This window comes from Alexandromys fortis, unplaced genomic scaffold, assembly GCF_014885135.2.
Source record: "Alexandromys fortis isolate MF-2015 unplaced genomic scaffold, M_Fortis_MF-2015_v1.1 scaffold_265, whole genome shotgun sequence".
In the NCBI taxonomy this organism is placed as follows: domain Eukaryota; kingdom Metazoa; phylum Chordata; class Mammalia; order Rodentia; family Cricetidae; genus Alexandromys; species Alexandromys fortis.
The window spans coordinates 1,051,395-1,071,847 of NW_026068166.1; the positions used below are offsets into that span (position 1 = coordinate 1,051,395).

Consider the following 20,453-nt stretch of genomic DNA (forward strand, 5'->3'; position numbering starts at 1 on the left):
TGAGGTTAAAAAGTTGGCTCAAGGTTCTATAAGAAGTCGAGAAACCTCTAACATGTCCGAGGAAAATATTCACTAGCTATCAGGAATTGAGAAAAGTCCTAGTGAGATGGCAAGCCCACAGGCTCAGGGATCATAGAGACACATAAATGCCACATGAATGCACCCGGGAGCTTCTCAGGAATGTATACTCTCAGGCCCCAGCTGGAGTTTTAGAGATCAAAATCTGTATTTTATTAGCACGATTTACAGGGGCTCTGCTCTGCTTTCGGCCACGGATTTCATCCATCACCAGATGTCCTTGCAAGCATTTAACTGTTTTCCTCACTGTTATTCCTCTTACAAAGGTAATCAGTGTTGGACAGCACACCCACCGTGCTATGAATTATCTCCTATTCAGTTTGTGAACTCTGATATTAATGTCAACTAAGTAGCTTTAAAGTAGCGAAAAGTAGAGTAAAACTTAGTTAGCCTAAGTCTTCTATAAACTAGCATTCATTGAATAGCTAAATAGTCTGAATATTTCATTTATTCTTCTTAATCTTTACTTATTTTTGTGGGGTTGTGTGTGTTTTTGGTGTGTGTGTGTGTGTGTGTGTGTGTGTGTGTGTGTGTGAAGGCCAGCGGTTAAAGATTAGTGTCTCTCTCCATCTTTCTCTACGCTAATTTATGAGACACAGTCTCTAACAGAATCTAGAAGTCACAGGTTACTTGGCTGGTACCTGAGATCTAGAGATCTACCTGTCTCTGCCTTGCCCAGTGCTAAGGTTATAAATAGGTACCACCATGCTTGGCCTTCATGTGGCTGTTGGGAATCCAAGCTTAGGCTTATGTGGCAAGCACTTTGCCAACTGTACGGTCTTCTCAGCTTTTAATGCCCCTCTTTTCCCACTGATACATGTCTTATAAATATAAGTAACTCACACAAGTTAGGAAAGTTTGATTCCATGGCCTTGGCTCATCCTTCCCATATCCCCCTGGTTCCGAACACAGTGCCACGACGATGAAGATCGGGTGGCCATTTGTTTTTAAATGGCGCTCTCCTAAAGCTGCTCTCATCATGATTTTCCTTTTAGACTACATCTGGAGAAGATGTCCGTGACTTCGCCAAGGTACTGAAAAACAAATTCCGTACCAAAAGGTATTTTGCGAAGCATCCCCGAATGGGCTACCTGCCAGTGCAGACTGTGTTAGAGGGGGACAACATGGAAACGTGAGTAGTGGCAAACACAAAGCAAACTTCCATTTGATATACATATCTGAACTCCTTCCTCCCAACCAAATACCCTCCTTCACTCCCAAATGCAAACAGTCTCTTCAGTTTCTCTCTTTTTGGATTGACTTTAGCTTTAAAAAAATAAAATAAAAGGCAAATAAGCTGATTTTCAATTGCACTTTCCCTTGACAGCTATCTTTTCCAAAAGTCAAAGGAAGGAAAAAAAATAATAATACTGAAGTCCAAATTGCCTTCTAAGCCTTTTAAGAGCTTGGGGACTGTTTACAGATGAGTGATGCCAGTATTTCATTTTGAGTTCCTTCCCTCACAAACCAGTGGACATGTGTCTTTTTGTATCTAATTGTGTGGTCATATCTAGTCACTCTTTTCCACTTGAGAGAAATACCCAGGCGCAGGGAAGGCTTTCACAGTAAGTAGAAATGCGTCTGCTGGTCACCTGGATGAAGGCTTTGCCTCCTGGAAACTTCCTCCTTTGATTCTCCCTGTCCTCTGATGGCAATCACACAGCGATTTGTTTTGCTTTTCATTCACTTTTCACTCTTACTTGGCTGTTGCTTTCCATGATTCAGACATACTTTGGTTGGATTTTTGTTGGTTTCTTTTGCCCTTTTCTTAAGTTCTGTTGCGGCTGGATTTGCTTGTGTCTCTTTTCACCACCTCATGTGTTTTGTTTTGCAGTCCCGTTACTCTGATCAACTTCTGGCCAGTAGATTCTGTGTGAGTACTTTTGCCGAGGGTGCTGCGATCACCAGCATTCACTTGCTTGATTGCTCTGTGTATTTATTTATCTGTTTATTTATTTATTTATTTTGCTCTGTTTGGTTTCAAGACATTCTAATTTCCTGTCTTTTTTTTTTCTCACTAAGGCCTATCACAGCTTACAGAGGCTCTGGGTAGAGCTGCAGGTCTCTCTGCTGAAGTGCTAGTCAGTAGTAATTCTGCTCTGAGTTCTAATAAAACTGAAAAGAATTCTGCAGGTTTTAGCTGTAGTCCTGGAAGACGTGTTTATATTTTCAATATTCCTTCAAATATAGGCAAGAAAGAGGCTCCCGTTTGGATAATAGCATTTGAAAGCCATGTTTCTTGAGAAGTAATACATGGAGACCTTCAGAAGGGTCATGGTGTGTTCCTTGGAAGCAGTTCTCAATGGACTAGTAAAAATCAGCAGGATAGATTTTAGAGTATGACACTGAGTTTGGTTGACTAATTTCAGTGAAGTGTGTGGATGTTTTTAAAAAGTAGGTTATGCCATGCGGTTTGAAAAATTTTCACAAATGTAGGATTCTGACTTGTAAGCTAAACTTATTTTTATCGTCTCTCTAAAATACTCAGTTCATAAACAGTTATGCCTCTAAACAAGGAGGGAGTGCTCTGTAGTCTGTGCTACTGGTGTTTATCAATACTACTAATATAATATAATAACACACAAATGATTTATTTCAGCTTACATTGTTAGCGAACTATTTTGGAGCTAGGTATTGTGATAAACACCTAGCTATTTAAGAGGCTGAGGCAGGAGAACTGCTTAAGTGAGCCCTGGAGTTTGAGACCAGCTTGAGTACCACAGTGAGACCTCCTTAAAGATTAAAATCTATGAAATCTTTTAGAGACCTTTGTTGTGTACATTAGCAAAAAAAAGTATGCCTACATAAATGTTATATAGTGTTTTCATAATAGTTTGTTGTTTTACAGTATGCTTTACCAAATTAAAGTTTGGGAGCTCTGTCCTGTAACAACGGGAAAACAACTAATTTGAAAGACTGGCTTATGTGAGAATTTAATTGATTTGATTTTTATATTATCTCACCATATAATTTAACTGAACCTAAAGAATGTTTTTTTTTCCCAAAGATATAGAGACAAACATAAGCTATGAATTGAGATGTATTTTAGGTCTTTAATAGCCAAAGGAAGTAGAAGAGTTCGTTTTCTTTTTTAATCTCACATTATTGTGCCATTTAATTTTGAGATACCATACTTACAAATAGTGCATTGTCCCTTTTCTTTATTCCAAATGGTTACACAATATAAAAAGTTGCTCGATAAGGCTGTAGTTTTGCATGACGGTAATTATTTTCCCCAACCTGAGCATTCTGTTTGCAGAAGTCAGAAGCCTTCATAACTAAGCAATTTTGAAACTTGATCTGCTGACGTACTGAGATGATCAAGTAGGTAGATTTCCTCTGCCAGAGGAAGTTTAACCAGGGAGGAAGTCTGAAAAGTTAGGATTCCGAAGAAATTTTTTTTTACTGTTTGACTAAAAGGAATAGGAAACAGTTTCTTGAAAGGAAAGGAGAAGATCCAATCTATGTTAATGAGAAAGTATCACAGTCAGGTGGCAGTGACTTCTTTTAAATTGAGGACGTTTGTCTTTCTTAATCCTTGAAGCGCTTTCAAAATCACTTATTTATTAATTTATCTTTTGTAACAACTAAAACATATTCTTTGGTTGCCTTTTTAGGAAAAGTTGGCTAGATTTTTCAGAGTGTGTGGGGTGTTCTAATTTGGAGGAAGAAAACAAATCCACATGCTAGTCTGTACTTTCTTTAATACTCTCATTTTATTACTTTTTACTCCGACTTTTCTAATAAAATAGAAAAATCTATTGTAAAACTGTCCTATTCAAGCAGAAGAATTAGGTACTAACCTGTTTTATTTTGTTAAAATATATGGGATAGGAGCATCTTATGATAATAGTGGTATTTAATCTACTTAATGTGGAACACAGACTTGGACAGCTTCCAGAGATACAGATCTTTTGTTTTTGCTTAGATAAAACCCTTGTTTCTTTGTAGCTGTCATAGTATTTTAAACTGAATCCAGGATAGGCCTCTCGTTTTGTTTATCCACAAATGAGGCAGGCTAGCAATGTTGCCGGAGCTCCTCTGCTTTGAAATCGGAGTAAATGAGAGCCTGCTGATGGAATTCTCACACGCATGCGTGAGATGCCATTGGCCAAATCGATTCTTAGGAATAATCGGAAATGATCCTGGTTGGTATATTGCTCTGTATTTACAAAGCAGGAAGCAGTAGCCATATTATTATCCTCCTTTGAAAGTGCTTTTGGAGGCTTACTACTTAAGGTATTTTTTGGAGTAATTATTACTAATTCTTGGTTTTCAAATTATTCTACTCCTTGTCTGGTTTAGCAAGTGCCTCTTGTACTTTTCCAGATTCCTAACTATTACCAGTTCGTATACTTATGCAAGCTGCACTAGGTACTATGTGCATTAATATATAAAATAATGGGAAATTACCCTTGAGGCTAAGAATTACAGCTCTGTTTAAGACCTTTGATAAGATTGCATTAATGTGCTTTGGATTTACATGCCCTCTTCTCCTGCTGTAGCTTTGCTTCAAGGTCTTGTGTTTTCTTTTTTTTTTTTTTTTTTTTTTTTTTTTTTTTCTTTTTTTTTTTTTTTTTTTTTTTTTTTTTTTTTTTTTTTTTTGTCTATATACTACCAGTATAGTAACTATTATAATGAAAATTACTGCTAATATGTTTTCCTCAGTGGTAGGCTTTAGCTTATTTTATGTATATATGTATATATATATCGATATATATACATATTTTATATGAAACTTTGTAGCTTTCTTTAAACTATTTCAAATTCTATAAAAATAGCAGATTAACTCAAAAATATAGTGAAGATTCCCATGGGAATATTTGGATCTGCCTATTAAGTTGAATAGTTGTCTCTTTTGCTTTCACATGAAAATGTAAAACATGTTTTACACTTGACCTAGACAACACTGGTCTCATATTTTAGGACTTGACCTCCACAATATGATAAAACCTTTATCTCTCAAGGAAGGCCTCCAGTGCTCTGGTCATTGGTTTAAGTGTGTGTTGTAATTATCTTAACACAATGTTTCATATTTAAAAAAAATAGAAATTTCCAGCATATTTTCTATGCAAACCTAGCGGTATATATCCATTCATCTTCACATATATATGTGTGTGTGTATGTATGTACAGCCTCCACACTCAAGCTGACAAGTTTGAAAGGTTCTGGGTTGGGGGTTCGAGGGGGACACTGAGGCAGGCTGTCCCTTTGGGTAAAAGGGACATATACATACATACACACACATACATACAGAAATTTAAGAAGAAAATCAAACATTTTCATCTTCATGTTCAGACCAAGTCTTTGAATGCTGCTTGGGTATTAGGCTAAACAACAGACCTCACTGTGCATGTTACGCTGGATTTTGGGTTCATGCCTTTCTTTCCCTAAGTCCTTTCTGTATTAGGAGAGAAATGGAAAAAGATCTTTTATTCTTTTCAAATAGGGCAAAACTCACAAGTCCAAACTGGTTTTTGGAATAAATTTTGTTTTTTTGGGTTTTTCTTGGTAAAGTTAATCCAAAATATATAAAAAATTTTTGAAATAATGAGTAGATCAGCTATGAAGTCTGAAAAAAGGTAACCCTACCACAATCCTTGCCTGTCTACTGAAGACAGGGGCCTTTTGGTTTTGCCTACAGAACTTATACTCACCCTTTTCTCTTATTTGCCCATCTGGATTTGAGTGCACACTAGCCCCCGTAAAAACTATCGTAGATACATGACATCTTACTAAATTTAGATATTCTTTAAAAAATGCTTACATGATCTTGCGTTGTTCCTTTTTTTTTTTTTCCCAGAGCATACTAGCATAATGCTACCGTTAAATTGGCAGGTAGCTTCCTTCTGTAGACATCTTGGTAGATAGAATTTAAAGAAGTACTAGAATGGAATAGCCTCAGTGGAACTAAAATTCTTGACTATAAATCTGCTAAGGATACACAGTTTACAGTCAACCCAAAGATGCTCTCATAGACGTGTGTAAGCTGTTTCCAGTTTTAACCACACAGTTCTGAGACAGCCCCAGCACGCTCATATATGAAAATGTATGAGCCGAGAGGCTGTAATGCTGTGTAGATTCAGCCCCCCGTACCTTTTTGTGTAATTGACACATTTTAGAGAGTTTTTTCTTTTATTTTTATGGCTTTTAAGGAAAAGCAGAAGTCATCTCTCAAATTTCAATTTAAAATATTTGATGCTGTCTTATATACAGGAACAGCTACCTACATGTGCATGCTTAGAATAAAGTCATTCTAAGCCATGCATATAACAGGAGTGTGTGGTGGGGGCTATTTCTCCATTAATGGATGGTATCTATGACTAATCACATTTTCTGCCTTATAGGCCTGCCTCGTCCCCCCAGCTTTCACACGATGATACTCATTCACGCATTGAGCATTATGCTAGCAGGTATGAGACTAGTTGAATGCCAGGGAAATATTGATTGAAATAACTAACCAAGGAGAGCTAACCTATAATAATTTTAAAAAATATATATTTTCTCTCTTCCTCAGTCCTTTCTGATTTCTACTAATCAATTTGCCCTCTAACGTGCATGCCATTCTACTGCATGGAGGTTTTGGATACCAACAACAGCATGGGTCCAGAACAATCTAATTTAACCCTGGCCTCTCAACATTTCTGGTAGCTTTGTTGTGTTTTATATTCTGAACACATTTGCTAAATTGGCTTGTAAGTCCTCGAACCTCCTTCCAAACTACTAGACTAGATATTAATCTGTGGAGAAATGATACCGTGTTACCTAAACAATGTGAAAGCCCTGATGTTTTATTTGTGTTTCCTTGACGCAATGTACTTTAAGAAGATACAACGTTCCTAACTCTTGAACTTTTCTCTACTACCTTCTTTGTATTTGAGATAACTTTTAGTCCTAAACGCTGAACTACTAATTTTATCTTGTGCTTGTTAAATAAGTCTATTCAACTTTTTCTGGTTGTCAAAAGGCTTTATTATTAAATCGGTGACAGAACACACAGAACACTTGTGAATCCATCCCTTATCAACCTCCTGACTACTGGACATGCTCTTCCGTTGTGGCAAGCATTAATTAGCTATATCATCTATCATCAGTGAAAGGCAACAATTGTCTTAAAAGACAAGGGGCAAGTGTAAGGTGTGGATTTGGTTTTAGGGAAGATTTTCTTCTGCAAACAAAGACTGGTCCTCAGAGAAAGAAAGATTGATCTATGGGGGAAAAATCCCCCCCCCCCCAAGAAAAAACAGCAACAAAATACAGCTTCTGGTAGTTTTTACATTAAAAGTGCAAAGCTACTAACTAGCTGCTTCAACTGGTTAAGACAACACACACATCCTTTAATTTGAAGGATTCCTTTCTCCTCTTGCCATGAGTTATTCCTTAGTTTTCAGGAATGTTCGCATAGGTCTTGAGTAGATTCTAAGAAGTCACATAAGTTTTAATGAGCTTTTACGTTTTTTATCAGGCTAGCAGAAATGGAAAACAGCAATGGATCTTATCTAAATGATAGCATCTCTCCTAATGAGAGCATGTAAGTATCCTATCTCTTTTTACAAAATGTTCCTGACAATAAAATTGCTTTGAGGGATTCAGAGGTAGGAAAAAACAGGATATAGGAACTAACATCACATTCATTTGATCTTTCAAGGAGCCATTCATTAACTTTTTTCTTTAGTTCTTAAAACCTGGCACAGAATGAGCTCATACAAATACAAGCATTAATCCAGAATAGCAAAAACACAAACAAACAAAAAAACGCCTTACTTACATTTATTTAATGCCTTATGACTATAAATTACTGATTTCAAACACTTAGATCAAAGGCTAGTTTTTGAGCACACTGGAATAAGGAATAGGATGACATTTGAAAGTATGAACTAAGTCGGATTTCCTCCACTCGTGAGAAGTGGAAATGTGGTCTTCCCATAGAATATCTATTCCCATATACTGTTAGGTTGGCATTTTTCTTCATTAGACTGTTGTGCTTTAGCATCATATAGAAAGACAGTCTTGTGAAGTGTTCCCAGATGAGGGAAGACAAATGCAGGTCTCAGTTTGCCACTGGGGTGATAAGCTAGCTTGATCACACTTTAAGAAGGAGATGTATTACTGTTACAAATGGCCAAGAACACACTTGGCTCCAAAGCAGAGGCATCATCACCAGTTTAGAGCAGTGCACATAGTACAGAATACACAGGACCATTGCTATGATCCAAGCAGATATTGATTAGGAAGGAAGAGACGTGAGGGTATGGAGGAAATAGAGGACCCACTAACCAAACACATAACATGCAGAGAAGAATTTTAATGCTTTTAGCTTGATAAGACATAGTAAGACAATGGTTTAACATCTTATATTGGAGAATAGGCAAATGGAAGCATAGTAAAGTGATCCTATATAGTATGTACGGGAACCCAGCATCTTGCTCAGATGAGGAAGGGACCTTCATAAGGATTAAGCCAAAGCAAATTGTATTAAAGTGGGATTTCTATGTAATTATTGAATTCCAAATGATTTAGTACATAGAGGAGACCAATATAATAAGAGAGACATCAACAGCCAGTCATTTACTTCAAACAAATATCCTTTCCCCAATTAAAACTGTGATGCTATTATCTGATCTTCCAGCAGGAAAGTGAGTAGCTAAAGAACCAACTCCGTATAAAGGCTTGAATGGTTCACTCATTTGGCTACCCAGTTTTGTATTGAAGATGCTCTCACGCTTCCACATTAATTTAGAGTCACTGGCAGTCATGGTACTGCCGCGGAGAACAGGAAGAAAACTTAACAACAAGTATAGGCTCCAGTTAAATGTGGGAAGTCACAGCAATAAAATTTTAGAATTTGAGGAGGGTACTAATATATTAGCTATGTGATAAAGACCTTGATTGCTTTATTTTACAACAAAATTTAGCTGTAGCTCATTCTGAGGACATGCAATCCATTTTCACCCTGTTGTTTAGCAACAGTTTTGATGGATCAGCTGATTTCATTTAAATGTTTCTTTTTAATGCCACTGAAAATCATAATATTCATTATTATCATTATTTTTGTGGTGTTAAGGAGGGCTTTATGCATGCTAGGCAAGTAGTCACCCACTGCAATGTATCCCAATGCTCCAGGGATTACTTAGTAACATCTCCACCACTTCTCTCTATTGACTGACAACAAAATGGAAGCCATGAGAACATTTTCCTAAGGACCTGATCTTTTCAAACTGAGAATGTGGTGGCTCTGGCATGCTAGGCATGCAGACTCATGCCAGTAATCAGGAGGCTGAGACAGAAGGGTTGCCAACTGAAGACCAGCCTGGGCTATGCAGATATCCCCTCCGGAAAACCCAAATTAAGTGGGTATGCAAAAGGTAGCATGTGCTCACGATAACGCCATGGAACCAGAAACAAGGAGCTTTAGCGTTTCATTAAGAAGAAAATGAAGTTCCTAGAACCTGGAGGTACAATGGAGTTTTCAAAAACTTTGAGCACTTCATTCTTCGAGTGATTTCTCCTGCATGTTATTAGAAAGTTTCTTCTTGCCAGGAGACTGCAACTGCCTCTCAGAATATGCCTTCCTCTGCCCTCCCCGCAACAGAAATAGTGCTTAAGATTCAGCCTAAGGAATGAGTTGTTCTTATCCTCTTTTAATCAGTCACCTTAATGTCTTCACCCCCTTCAATTTTGTATTTATATCTAAACAGTATTTAAAACAACCAGTTAGCCACGGGTTAGTTATTGCTGATATCCCACCTCTGAGGCCTATAAGTTAAAATTAGCTGGCTGAAGCAGCTCTTTCGGGTTTTTGCCTTCCACTGAAGACACTATTTCCTATTTTAAGAACTATGTTTTCCCTCCTCCCTGCCCAATCAGTATCAGTACCATGGCTAATGAACAGATCATCTTGACATACTTACTAACAAAAGAATTAAATGGCCATTGTTATTTTTTTTTAAAAAGTATTTGTTAATTGATAACAGGCTAAAGTGTTAAAATAGACTCCCAAGTATTTCTGTAATTCTGTTTTTCATTTATCTGTGTAAATAGGCCAGTAAGTTTCATGTGGATTTTTGAAAAAAGAAACAATTTAAACTGTCCATCACTACAGCGGTACCTAAATGTCTTCAGAATAGGGGCACGGAAGGGTCTGACTAATTATTGAGAGCAAAGAAATGTTTCTATTTTCAAATACACATCTGAGTCCCTGACCCCAAAACAAAATAAGGGGGGTGGAAAAACCAAAACCTTTGATTTTATTTTCCAGAGATGATGAACATTTGTTAATCCAGCATTACTGCCAAAGTTTGAACCAGGACTCCCCCCTGAGCCAGCCTCGTAGTCCTGCCCAGATCTTGATTTCCTTAGAGAGTGAGGAAAGAGGGGAGCTAGAGAGAATCCTAGCAGATCTTGAGGAAGAAAACAGGTGAGTTTTCTCTGTAGCTGTGTCATTGGTAAGCGGAGTGCACACGCTTGCACACGAAGACGAGTGCCAGGAGTCTTCACTTAGTCACTCAATGTCTAACTGTTTGCGAAAATAATCTGTTCGGCTCCTTTTGCAGATTCACTTCTTGTCTGAAAGAAGAAAATGAGTGCCATGTAGCATGATTAATAAATACCTCCTAATTTAGGTGCGAGAGGATTAATGCTAATGGGGGCATTGGGTTTATTGCATGTGTGCCATAGGTTTTGATATATTTGTATCTGGAAAGAGAATTTAAGAGAAAAACTAAGTGACTTAATTCGTGGTTCTATAAATTTTACATGTTTGGCCATATTACCATAAACATTAGAGGAAGTAGATTCATTGGCTTTGTCATATTTGGGAACAGTATTTCCTCTTGTTTTTCATCATCAAGTAGAGAAGTTACTGCTTTTGTTCATCTTCATAGCAGATTAGGTAGGCAATTCCAGGTGTTAGCCATTAACTGTAAAAAAAAAAAGTGCAATTATTAAAAAAAGAAAATTCATGATGCCTAAAGCGGATAAATTGTAAGGATCTAGACCATTGTGTGGTGTCAGGATAATACAAATCATTGGCCTCTTCCTTTTGTTTTACATTTGCTATGCCACGGGTACCCTGGTGAAGGGAACCTTTTCATATAAGCACCTGTAATCACAGTGTGGCTTGCTACAGACAGTGCCACCAGGCAAGTCTTTAAAGGCCAGACTGCTCAAATCTGTAGCACTTAAATACTTTCATCTCTTTCGGTTAGCCCAAGGCAGCAAGACCTCTTAATCTAGAGGACATACTGTATTTGAGACCCAGTGCCCTGAGGGAGAATGTCACCTCAGCATGAAAAAGCTGGCGGCCGTTCATCTAGTCCCTTCTGCCCGCTACTAGCCTTTCAGCTCTTTATACCCCTGACCTCTGGCCAGAGCTCTTTATCAAATTGGCTTCCCTTGAGTTCCTTGCCCATTTTTCCCAATAAATCCTCTGCACTGACTCTTTGTGTAGCTTTCCAGAACCAAGGCCAATCATGGCATTCTTACTTTACTGGATTTCTGTATCTTGAATGAATACCCAGCTTCTCAGCAGGGCGTCCAAACCTTCCACTGTGTTCTCTCGACTTGCTTTTGTCGAAGGTGTTCTTCTACTTCCTGTGCTGCTGTAGCCAGTATTTTGATTTTGTTTGCATCTGCTTTCTGGGCCATGTTCATGCTCGCTGTTGGCCTATATAACTTTAGATTTTGCCCAGAAAACTAAGGGCAGTTATCCATCATTGTCCGTACCTCCTTCAAATGAGTCCTGGCCATTCGGTAATCAGCATCTTGTTCCTCTAGTAGGTCCTACCACAGTGATAATATTTCACTACTCAGGAAGTATCTGGTAAAACACTACAGATCATGTCCTCATGCTTATATGATATAAACTTAAGAATATGGCAAGGAGGTCACATGACCGCCAGTAATGCTGTAATATTGTACATTTGTGGAGAGAAGATTAATGATAGCTTTATTTTATTAGCTCTATTTGTAAAAGTAGAAGTGAAATCCAAGATACCTCTCCTATTATTTTACTGGGAAGAGTCACTAATAATAAGTAGTAACAATAGCTAGTAGTCATTCATATTAAATCTTTATCAAAGACAAAAGAGAAGAAAGGATTGGGATTTCCCCTATAAACACAATCTGATGCTCTTGAAGAGTATGTACATTGTCTAGTATATGATCCTTACCATTGCTTAGTACATCTTTTAGATCATTAGTCAGGATATAGGTTTTGTTGGTGGGTTGTGCATGCTCCCTCCATGCCATGGTAACCAGGTCAATGAGTGTTGGGGAGGAATACCGATTAAACTTATTTATGTATCATTTCATCATTTTCAGAGCACCATCTCTGGTACTGGGAACTGAATCCATGACCTCATGCATGCTAAGAACCCATTCTACCACTAGGAAACACTACCAGTTTCTCATTTTAAAAGTACTTTCATATATTTTAGATCGTTTAATCTTTTTAAAGGCAGTACAAAGAAGTACACATCTCCTTTCTTTAGATGAGAAAGCACAGGCTGAGAGAGGTTCAAATAGCTTGCCCCAGATTTCCCAGTCAGCTAGTGGTAGACATAAATTCATACCAGGTTTATTTTTTCGCACTCAAAATAGCCAGCTCTACCTTGGTTCAGAGAATAAAGAGCCATTCTATGTAAATGCCATCTACATAGAAATCGGGTTTATTCCCCAGAATGTGCCTTACCTTGAGAGCGTTGCAAAGAACAAACGCCCTTGAAATAAACTAGTTCAACCACTTTACCCTGAAATATATCCAGGATTGTCACTGAAAATGGGATGGTTTGTTCTCTGAAAGAAAGATTATATAGCAGGGCTACTTAGTGCTCCAAAACTAGGCCTCTGCCATTATGTGAGTCTTTCTGGAGGTTATCTTGAAAAGGTCAGAATGAGTCTTTTCTTTTCTTCTTCTTCTTAGTTCTATTTTCACCTCCTACTGAAATCCCAAAGAAGTGTCTCCCTCTTGGGAACAGCCTTCCTCATTTTCTTGCCCTATCCTCTGCTGTCTTCTTAGAGATTTTAAGAAAGAGATGTAGGACCATTCTGCTTCTGTGACCTTTGCATTGGGTGTTGCTTTCAAAGCCTTTAATTTGTCATTTGCCTCCCTAAAAAAGCCTAGGAAATCACTAGATTCTCTTTCTCTGTGCCTGCCAGCCTGGATATTTCCCAAGTCAGAAGTAGGCTGCAAAAATGAAAAATAATAGCCTACTTGTGGAGAAAATGGGCAAGGATATTTAAAGTTAGTATTGTACTCAATGCTCTGGATGGGGACTTTGAGTATATGTAAATATTTGTGTATATTTAGTGTTTATTTAGTATTTCTAAATGTCAAATATCTGTGAATATTTGGTGTCCTTATTCTATAAATGTGATTTATGTTCACATTGCAGTTAGCAGAGGAGAGTTAATTGGAGACTCCAATTCCTGACTACATATGTTATTAATTCTATTAATTACTCTTTTTCACGATTTTCCTGGCCCAGTGCCCTAGAGAAACTCAAGGTGGCTATTCTATATACATCTTGGGTATATCTTTTTTCCTTTTTTAATTTATTTTTTAAGATAATCTTTTCTCATTTTACATAGCAATCCCAGTTCCCTCTCCCTCCCCTTCTCTCACTCCCCTACCTTCCACCTGTCCCACCCCAATCCATTCCATAGAGAGGGTAAGGCTTCCCATGGGGAGTCAACAAAGTCTAACACATTCCTTTGAGGCAGAACCAAGGCCCTCCCTCCTATATCTAGGCTGAGCAAGGCAGCCTTCCAAAGAGAATGGGCCCCAAAAAGCCAGTTCAAACACTGGGGATAAATCCTGGTCGTCTTGGGGTATATCTTATCTCTACTGTTCGAGTTCCTTTTCTCCCATTCCTTATACATAGCATTCAATACATATTTGTTGGATAAATTAATGAACAAATGAATTGAACTGGAGCTGGATCTATTTTGGGTTTTAACACGTGCATGTAGTTTCGAAAACAAATATTTCACAAACCTAATTTCATAAAGGAAAACATTCAATTGAGCTTTTATTATTTTTTTTAGTTCTATTAACATTTCAAAATACTTCTCTCTGCCTTGATTAGTACCAAGCATGTCTTTCTCATAAACATAGAATTTTAGTTCTTTTTTAATTTATTTATTTCTTTATTAATTAAAAATTTCTGTCTCTTCCCCACCACCACCCCCCTTTCCCTCCCCCTCCCCCAATCAAGTCCCCCTCCCTCGTCAGCCCAAAGAGCAATCAGGAAAAAATCCATTTTTCCAAGTCCCTGGCTCTGGGTGTCTCTCCCACCAGCACCCTCTGGTTCCTAGTCTTTTTTCCCCATAAAGATAAGAATAAAGCTGAGTATGTCTCTGGATCTTTTTGATAGTGCCTCTTAAAAGTTTGTGACATTGGTAGCATTCATTAGCTTAACCTATCATTCATGTTTCACTTGTTAAGCACAGATAATTAGAGTTTATCTTTATTTGGCAGAAGCCAGCTGATTACTGAGAGTTGGTTCCATCCTATGTCCTTAGCTCTGTGAACTCAAGGCTTACCTTTTTTCCTGTGTTCATGAAATCTTGTAGTCTCCTGACTTAAGTCTATACTTGCCAAATTACTGTCAGCATGGTAAATTAGTTAGGTTGCTCCTAAATCTAAAATGCAGGGAAATATGAGTTTGATTGACTGTGAAGTTTAAAGATGATTAACATTATTTCCTATTCTATGACAGCATCGGGCTCAGCAGATTTGTAGTACCTACCCAGTACCTTTCATATGCTTTGGTTTGGTTCTTTGGTAACCAGGCCTTTTCAGCTTTGATTTGGTTTTATCTTGCTTTGTTTCATTCTGCCAATATTCATACAAGATTATATAACATTCCAAGAAGTTTTAGATTTGTTACTTATGTCGCTGGTTTGAACTAGGTGGACACCATTGACCTGTTCGTGTACCTTGTAAACAACCTAATGTTCTTAGGTCCTGCTTTCATTGATATAAATCTTCATAAACTCAGGCATCTTTAGTCCATTTTCTTTGTTTTGTTCTATATGGTAGTCTAAAGTGATAAGAAGGGCCAAACTGAAAGAGTAAAAGTGAGGGGTCAAGAGCTGTGGGCAGGCAGCCAGAGATGAGTAAGTTAAAACACTAGGAAGAATGACAGAATGTCATTTGCAAAATCTACATTGTAGCCAGGTGTGGTGGCATAAACCTTTATTCTCAACAGTTAGGAGACAAAGGCAGATAGATGTCTGTGAGTTTGAGGCCAGCCTGGTCTATATAGTGAGTTCTAGACCAGCAAGGTCTACACAGTGAAACCCAATCTCAAAACAAGACAAAGAAAGAGAGGCGATGAAGCCATCTGTTGTGCAAGAGGAACAGAGAATATGTCACACTGAGGAGTATAGACCTCCTCACCTAGGCGAGTATGCTGGTTGTTATCTGTAAACTTGGCACAAGCCTAGATGTTTCTGGGAAGAGGGGGTGTTAATTAAGAATATGTCCCTATAGAACTGGCTTGTACGCAAGTCTTGATTAATGATTGATTTGGGAAGGTGCAGGATACTGCAGGTGATGCCCCACCCAAGTGCTCTTGGTCCTGGGTACTATAAGTAAGCAGAATGATAAAGCCAGTAAAGAGTGTTTCTCCATAGTCGTTGCTTTAGTTTCTTACTCCAGGTTCCTACCATGTTTGTGTTCCTGTCCTGGCTTCCTTATATGATGGACGGTGATGTGAAAGTCCAAAAAAAAAAAAAAAACCTTTCTTCCTCAAGTTGCTTTTGGTATTGGAGGTTTATCACAGCAATAGCACCCTAGGACAAACAAGGAGCCATCCCTGGGCGTCAGCCAGAATTGAGACCCTTATATTTACACCAAGGTCTGTGTTTTGTGTGTACATGAAGTTTATGTGAACGCATAGAGGTTCATATAGCTTTGTGGTGGGTAAATTTCAATTAAAAGAACCACAAGGCATTAGGAAAGCATGTTTTAAGGACAAAAAAAGAGCTTATGCAATAAGTGATCCAAGAGTTCAGTAGATTGTACAGATGGGGAGACAGCCCCAATTTCCATGTTGTATCAAGGAGCAGGTAAAGCTGATGTCTCCGATAGATGAAGAGAACTCATTGGCTTGGTGGTCCAACAGCTCTGGGGGACACAGGAAGGGTCTGACAGGAGCATAGCCAAAAGACAGACTTTTTGCAACCAGGGTTGACAGTTCAAGAATATCCTATGCTTGAATTCTCAGGAGAATTTATGGAAGTCTTTCCTCAGGGGCCGGGGGGGCTAGAAGATAGTGAATGGAGTGGGGAGGAAGTTGAGTGATGGTCCTGGTATCGTCCTCCTGCGCAAATGCCAGCAGTCTATAAGAAAGGAATTGGTCTTAGAGTCCCTTTTCTCCTACTTTTTGTACAGAGCATTCAATAAAGAAGGAAGACCTTGTCAAAGCATGTAAAATAATTCCATCCACAAATCTATTTGTAAATATTCACATACTTAAAATTCATCTCTAGAGGACACTCAAGAAGTGTATAAGGTTAAAAAGAACAAAACATAATACTTCATAATAATAAAGACAGGTTTTACATATGCAAATATTTACAAATATACTTTTGCTGGAATTATTTTACATATTGTCACATATTGCTCATTCTATTCTTTTTATGTAAAAATCTCTAATTACTTTGTATATGCTGGAAAAAAAAAAACATGCCAAGAGATGAGACTTGGGACTGAGAGCATTTTCTCAGAAGAGGCAATAGAGAGAAAGAGAGGTTAAAGGGCACCAGGGTGCAAGAGAAGGCCTGGTCTCAAATGGAAGACCAATTTTGTGGTCTTTCTTAAATGTGGCAGGTGAGGAATTGAGTGTAAGCAAAGAAGATGAGGGGCATATCACAGAATCTTGACATGTCCAGTTGACACCACTGGAAACTAGAGACCGATTCTTACGTTTGTTCAAGTCAGCATTGTATATGAGAAGGTTAATGAAACTAGGCATTTATGTTGCTTGGCAACATAGGCTACAAAACACAGGGCTACAGGACCTTTTTTGGATAAAGGGAGCAAGTTAAACACCATAAATCAAACAGCCATGCCTTTTATGGCAAGAATGATGAAGAGCTGAAGGGCAAACACTGTATCTCAAAAACTGTGTGAGAATTGGGTCAACCATCACAGCTTTATTTAGGCATAGAGGAGATGTCCACAAATCAGAGGTAGAGTCCCCAAGAATCAGAGGCTCAGTTCTATCTCACAGTAGCATATCGACTATTCTTCAGTTTATTCCAAGTTAATCAAAATCGGAGGGGACTGATTTGGGGTATCTCTTTCTTAGGAGTGAATGAATAACCAAGAATTACTCTTAATTTTTTCTCCTTTCCCCTAAATATCTCTTTTTAATTGCCTAGCTGTAGTAAATGTATTCAAGTCACTTTTGAGCGCGGCATTTAGATGCAAATTCTAGACCTAAGAAGATAGGAACTGCATGTTCCTTAAGACTAGAGTTGTTGTTACATTCCATGACCCTCAGGCTAAGAATCTGACATCACCCAAATCAGAAAAACAGTCAAATCATTTTCAGCTGCACTTGAAATCTTGGGATAGCAGATTGGAGAGCCCCAGACTGTTTCATTCTACAGAAAAATTGAAGCAATCCTCTGGTGATTAATATATTCACATTTTATGGATATAGCCAGCATCTCTCTAAGACAGACTGGATAAGAGCTTACATTCATACAACCCCACTTCCTTTGTTAGATGGCCCCACCCGCCCATTCTCCTTGTGGACTTTACTACTAGACCATCCTGTGACAATAGAATAAGATCTTGACTTTCTTTCGTTAGTTTATAGGCCCAAGCATATAATTTTATTTAAATCTAGCGTTACTAGATGAATACTTCATGTGAGACTTCAATAATGACTCAGATCTGTTTCTTACCCTATGGAGCTCAACACTTAATGAAATAATAACGAAATATGAACATTAAAATCTAGCATAGGAAGTGCTCTTCATGAGCAAAAAGGTCAATGCTGAATTCTGTCTGGGAGTGGAGACATCTCTGCGAAGGGAGTATAAGGTTAATGACAGCCCTTTCCTAGACTACAGTGGGGAAGGGAAGAGTTTTCCTGACTGCCAGAACTATGAATCATACATACCATGGAATGAGGAGAAAGAGTGTAGTGGAATGCAGGTGGAGACTCCTTTATAAAGGACGTTGTAAGTCATATTAAGGAGTTTAACTTCTATTCTATATGCAACTTCTATTTGCAAAGGGGCAGATGATAGGCATAGTGTATTTGGTCTACTAAATTCTTGTATTCGAGGACATTTCTATAAATGTGTTCCTTTTCCAAAAGGGTATATTTTTAAAAGCCATAGCAATCAGATCTCTGTGGTGGGAATGAGCATACTAGGGATACCCTCGATTGAGCTTCAGATTCCATTGGAACTTCCTTGTATCCAGGGAGGTAAGAAGAAACATTTTTGCAAACTCTTGATATTAGATGAAGGAAATATAGGATATACTAACGAAACATTGTAATTTTCCTGAATTTGGGCAACAAAGATGAATAGCTGTCCTTTGAATGCTTGATATGAACAGAACCAGGTCTGAGTTCATATACTATTTTATTCAATCCTTACAACCCTGTATCCAAAAGACTTGGTATCAAGACTCTAAAAGACACTGCAGACAGCTACCACATGGATTCCTAGTCTGATGGCTCTGAACTCTGAACCAGTGTTATGCTATGTATAATTATTGACTAGTGTACTCACCAACATTTAATACAAAAGATCAAGGGAAACCCTAGGTGGCTTTTGATAATTGTGGAAAAAACTATTTTTACAGAAAATACATGAAATATAGCTTATGGTAGCCCAAAATGTGTTCAGAGAATATCTTTGAGAGCCTTTAAGGAAAAGTATTCCAAAGACAGATAAGCTTTTGTATAAGGGAATGCTTGTCACATTAATGTTTGCGTTGAGGATAGAAGAGAAAGCAATGATTAATTATGTTTAACCCAATACTGTCCTTGCTGACTTGACCTCAAACTCAATTGTAATGCTATATGGAACACAACTTGATTAAAAAAAGTCAAGTGTGTAAGAAACTAACCAAAGAGAGGAATGGTTAGCTTTCTATTGTAAGTGTTGAAGTCTGGGCCTTTGTCTTTTCAGGGGAGATCGGAATAAGTAGTTACCACAGGAACCTGCGCATAAGCCCTGGATATGTGCTAGTACTGAGGCAATTGCTGTATAAACACTGAGTCCTCAAGAATGAGTTCATAATATGGGAAGGAGCATGTGAAATTATCACCAGTAGATATAGAACATTCTTGGTACCCTTTTTTGTGGACTGCTGTCTGGGATAATCTGGGATTCCAGTTAAAGTACAAACAAAAGATTCCACCAATACTCTGTCTGATACAGTGAACTTACTATTGGAAACTTCTTACTTGTTCATTCACTGGTTAGCTTCTGGGCAGGCAGCTTTTGTTTCTGTCACCAGAATAGTGAAAAAAAAATGTTTTAAGTGTTTACAGGCAATGGCCTCTTTTTGCTTTACATATCTGCTGGGTCATAATTTTAACACGTGTAGTCAACACAGTGAGAGTTTTTTTTTCTGTCCCTTTACCTTATAACAGAAATGCAAATGTAGCTTTAAAGTAACAGGTTACTGTGAATTTACAGAGTATGTAAATTATTATATGGTCCTGTGCGATGCTCCTTCAGGAAGCTATTCCTCTTCCTGACACAGAAATTTTAAAGATGAATGCTCAGTATATCCACCATGTGTGGCTTGTTGATGAAAATAACACTAGTTCCAATCCACAGAGCCGGCGCCTAATGGACTCATCAGAACAATGTTGAAAAAAGAGATCTGGAGTTTTAAGAGAAGTCTTGATTGAGGATCAGTGAATTGTAGGGGAAGGTCACAGTTGTAGAAGACATGGGAGCCTATGGAGGACTCTTTCTAGTAAGAGAGTGATGTGGGAGTGATTTCTTATTAATAAAGAAATTGCCTAGGCCCATTTGATAGGCCAACCCTTAGGTAGGTGGAGAAAACGAACAGAATGCTGGGAGAAAGAAGCTGAGTCAGGGAGTCGCCATGATTCTCTCACCCAACACAGCAGCAGGTTAAGATCTTCCCTGGTAAGCCACCTCGTGGGCTATACAGATTATTAGAAATGGGTTACATCAATATGTAAGAGCTAGCCAATAAGAGGCTGGAACTAATGGGCCAGGCAGTGTTTAAAAGAATACAGTTTCCATGTAATTATTTTGGGGCATAAGCTAGCCAGGCGGCCGGGAGCTGGGGTGGCAGGGAAGCGGCCTGCTGCTCCTATTACTACAAGAGAGTACCTGTAGAAAGAACACCTGGGGTGCTA

At 38.2% G+C, this 20,453-nt stretch overlaps 1 protein-coding gene across 7 annotated transcripts in view; it reads left to right on the top strand.

The window, feature by feature from the left end:
- The window catches only part of Dmd (dystrophin), a 1,091,134-nt gene that overhangs the window by 1,031,928 nt on the left and 38,753 nt on the right, over positions 1-20,453 (top strand). For 4 of the 7 annotated variants that reach the window (XM_050128228.1, XM_050128226.1, XM_050128231.1 and 1 more), the window contains 5 exons: positions 1,074-1,210; positions 1,913-1,951; positions 6,426-6,491; positions 7,544-7,609; positions 10,337-10,495. In XM_050128228.1, the coding sequence (XP_049984185.1) occupies positions 1,074-1,210; positions 1,913-1,951; positions 6,426-6,491; positions 7,544-7,609; positions 10,337-10,495 (467 nt within the window). The remainder of the gene's footprint in view (positions 1-1,073; positions 1,211-1,912; positions 1,952-6,425; positions 6,492-7,543; positions 7,610-10,336; positions 10,496-20,453) is intronic. The other 3 variants (XM_050128227.1, XM_050128232.1, XM_050128230.1) reach the window with 1 other exon arrangement.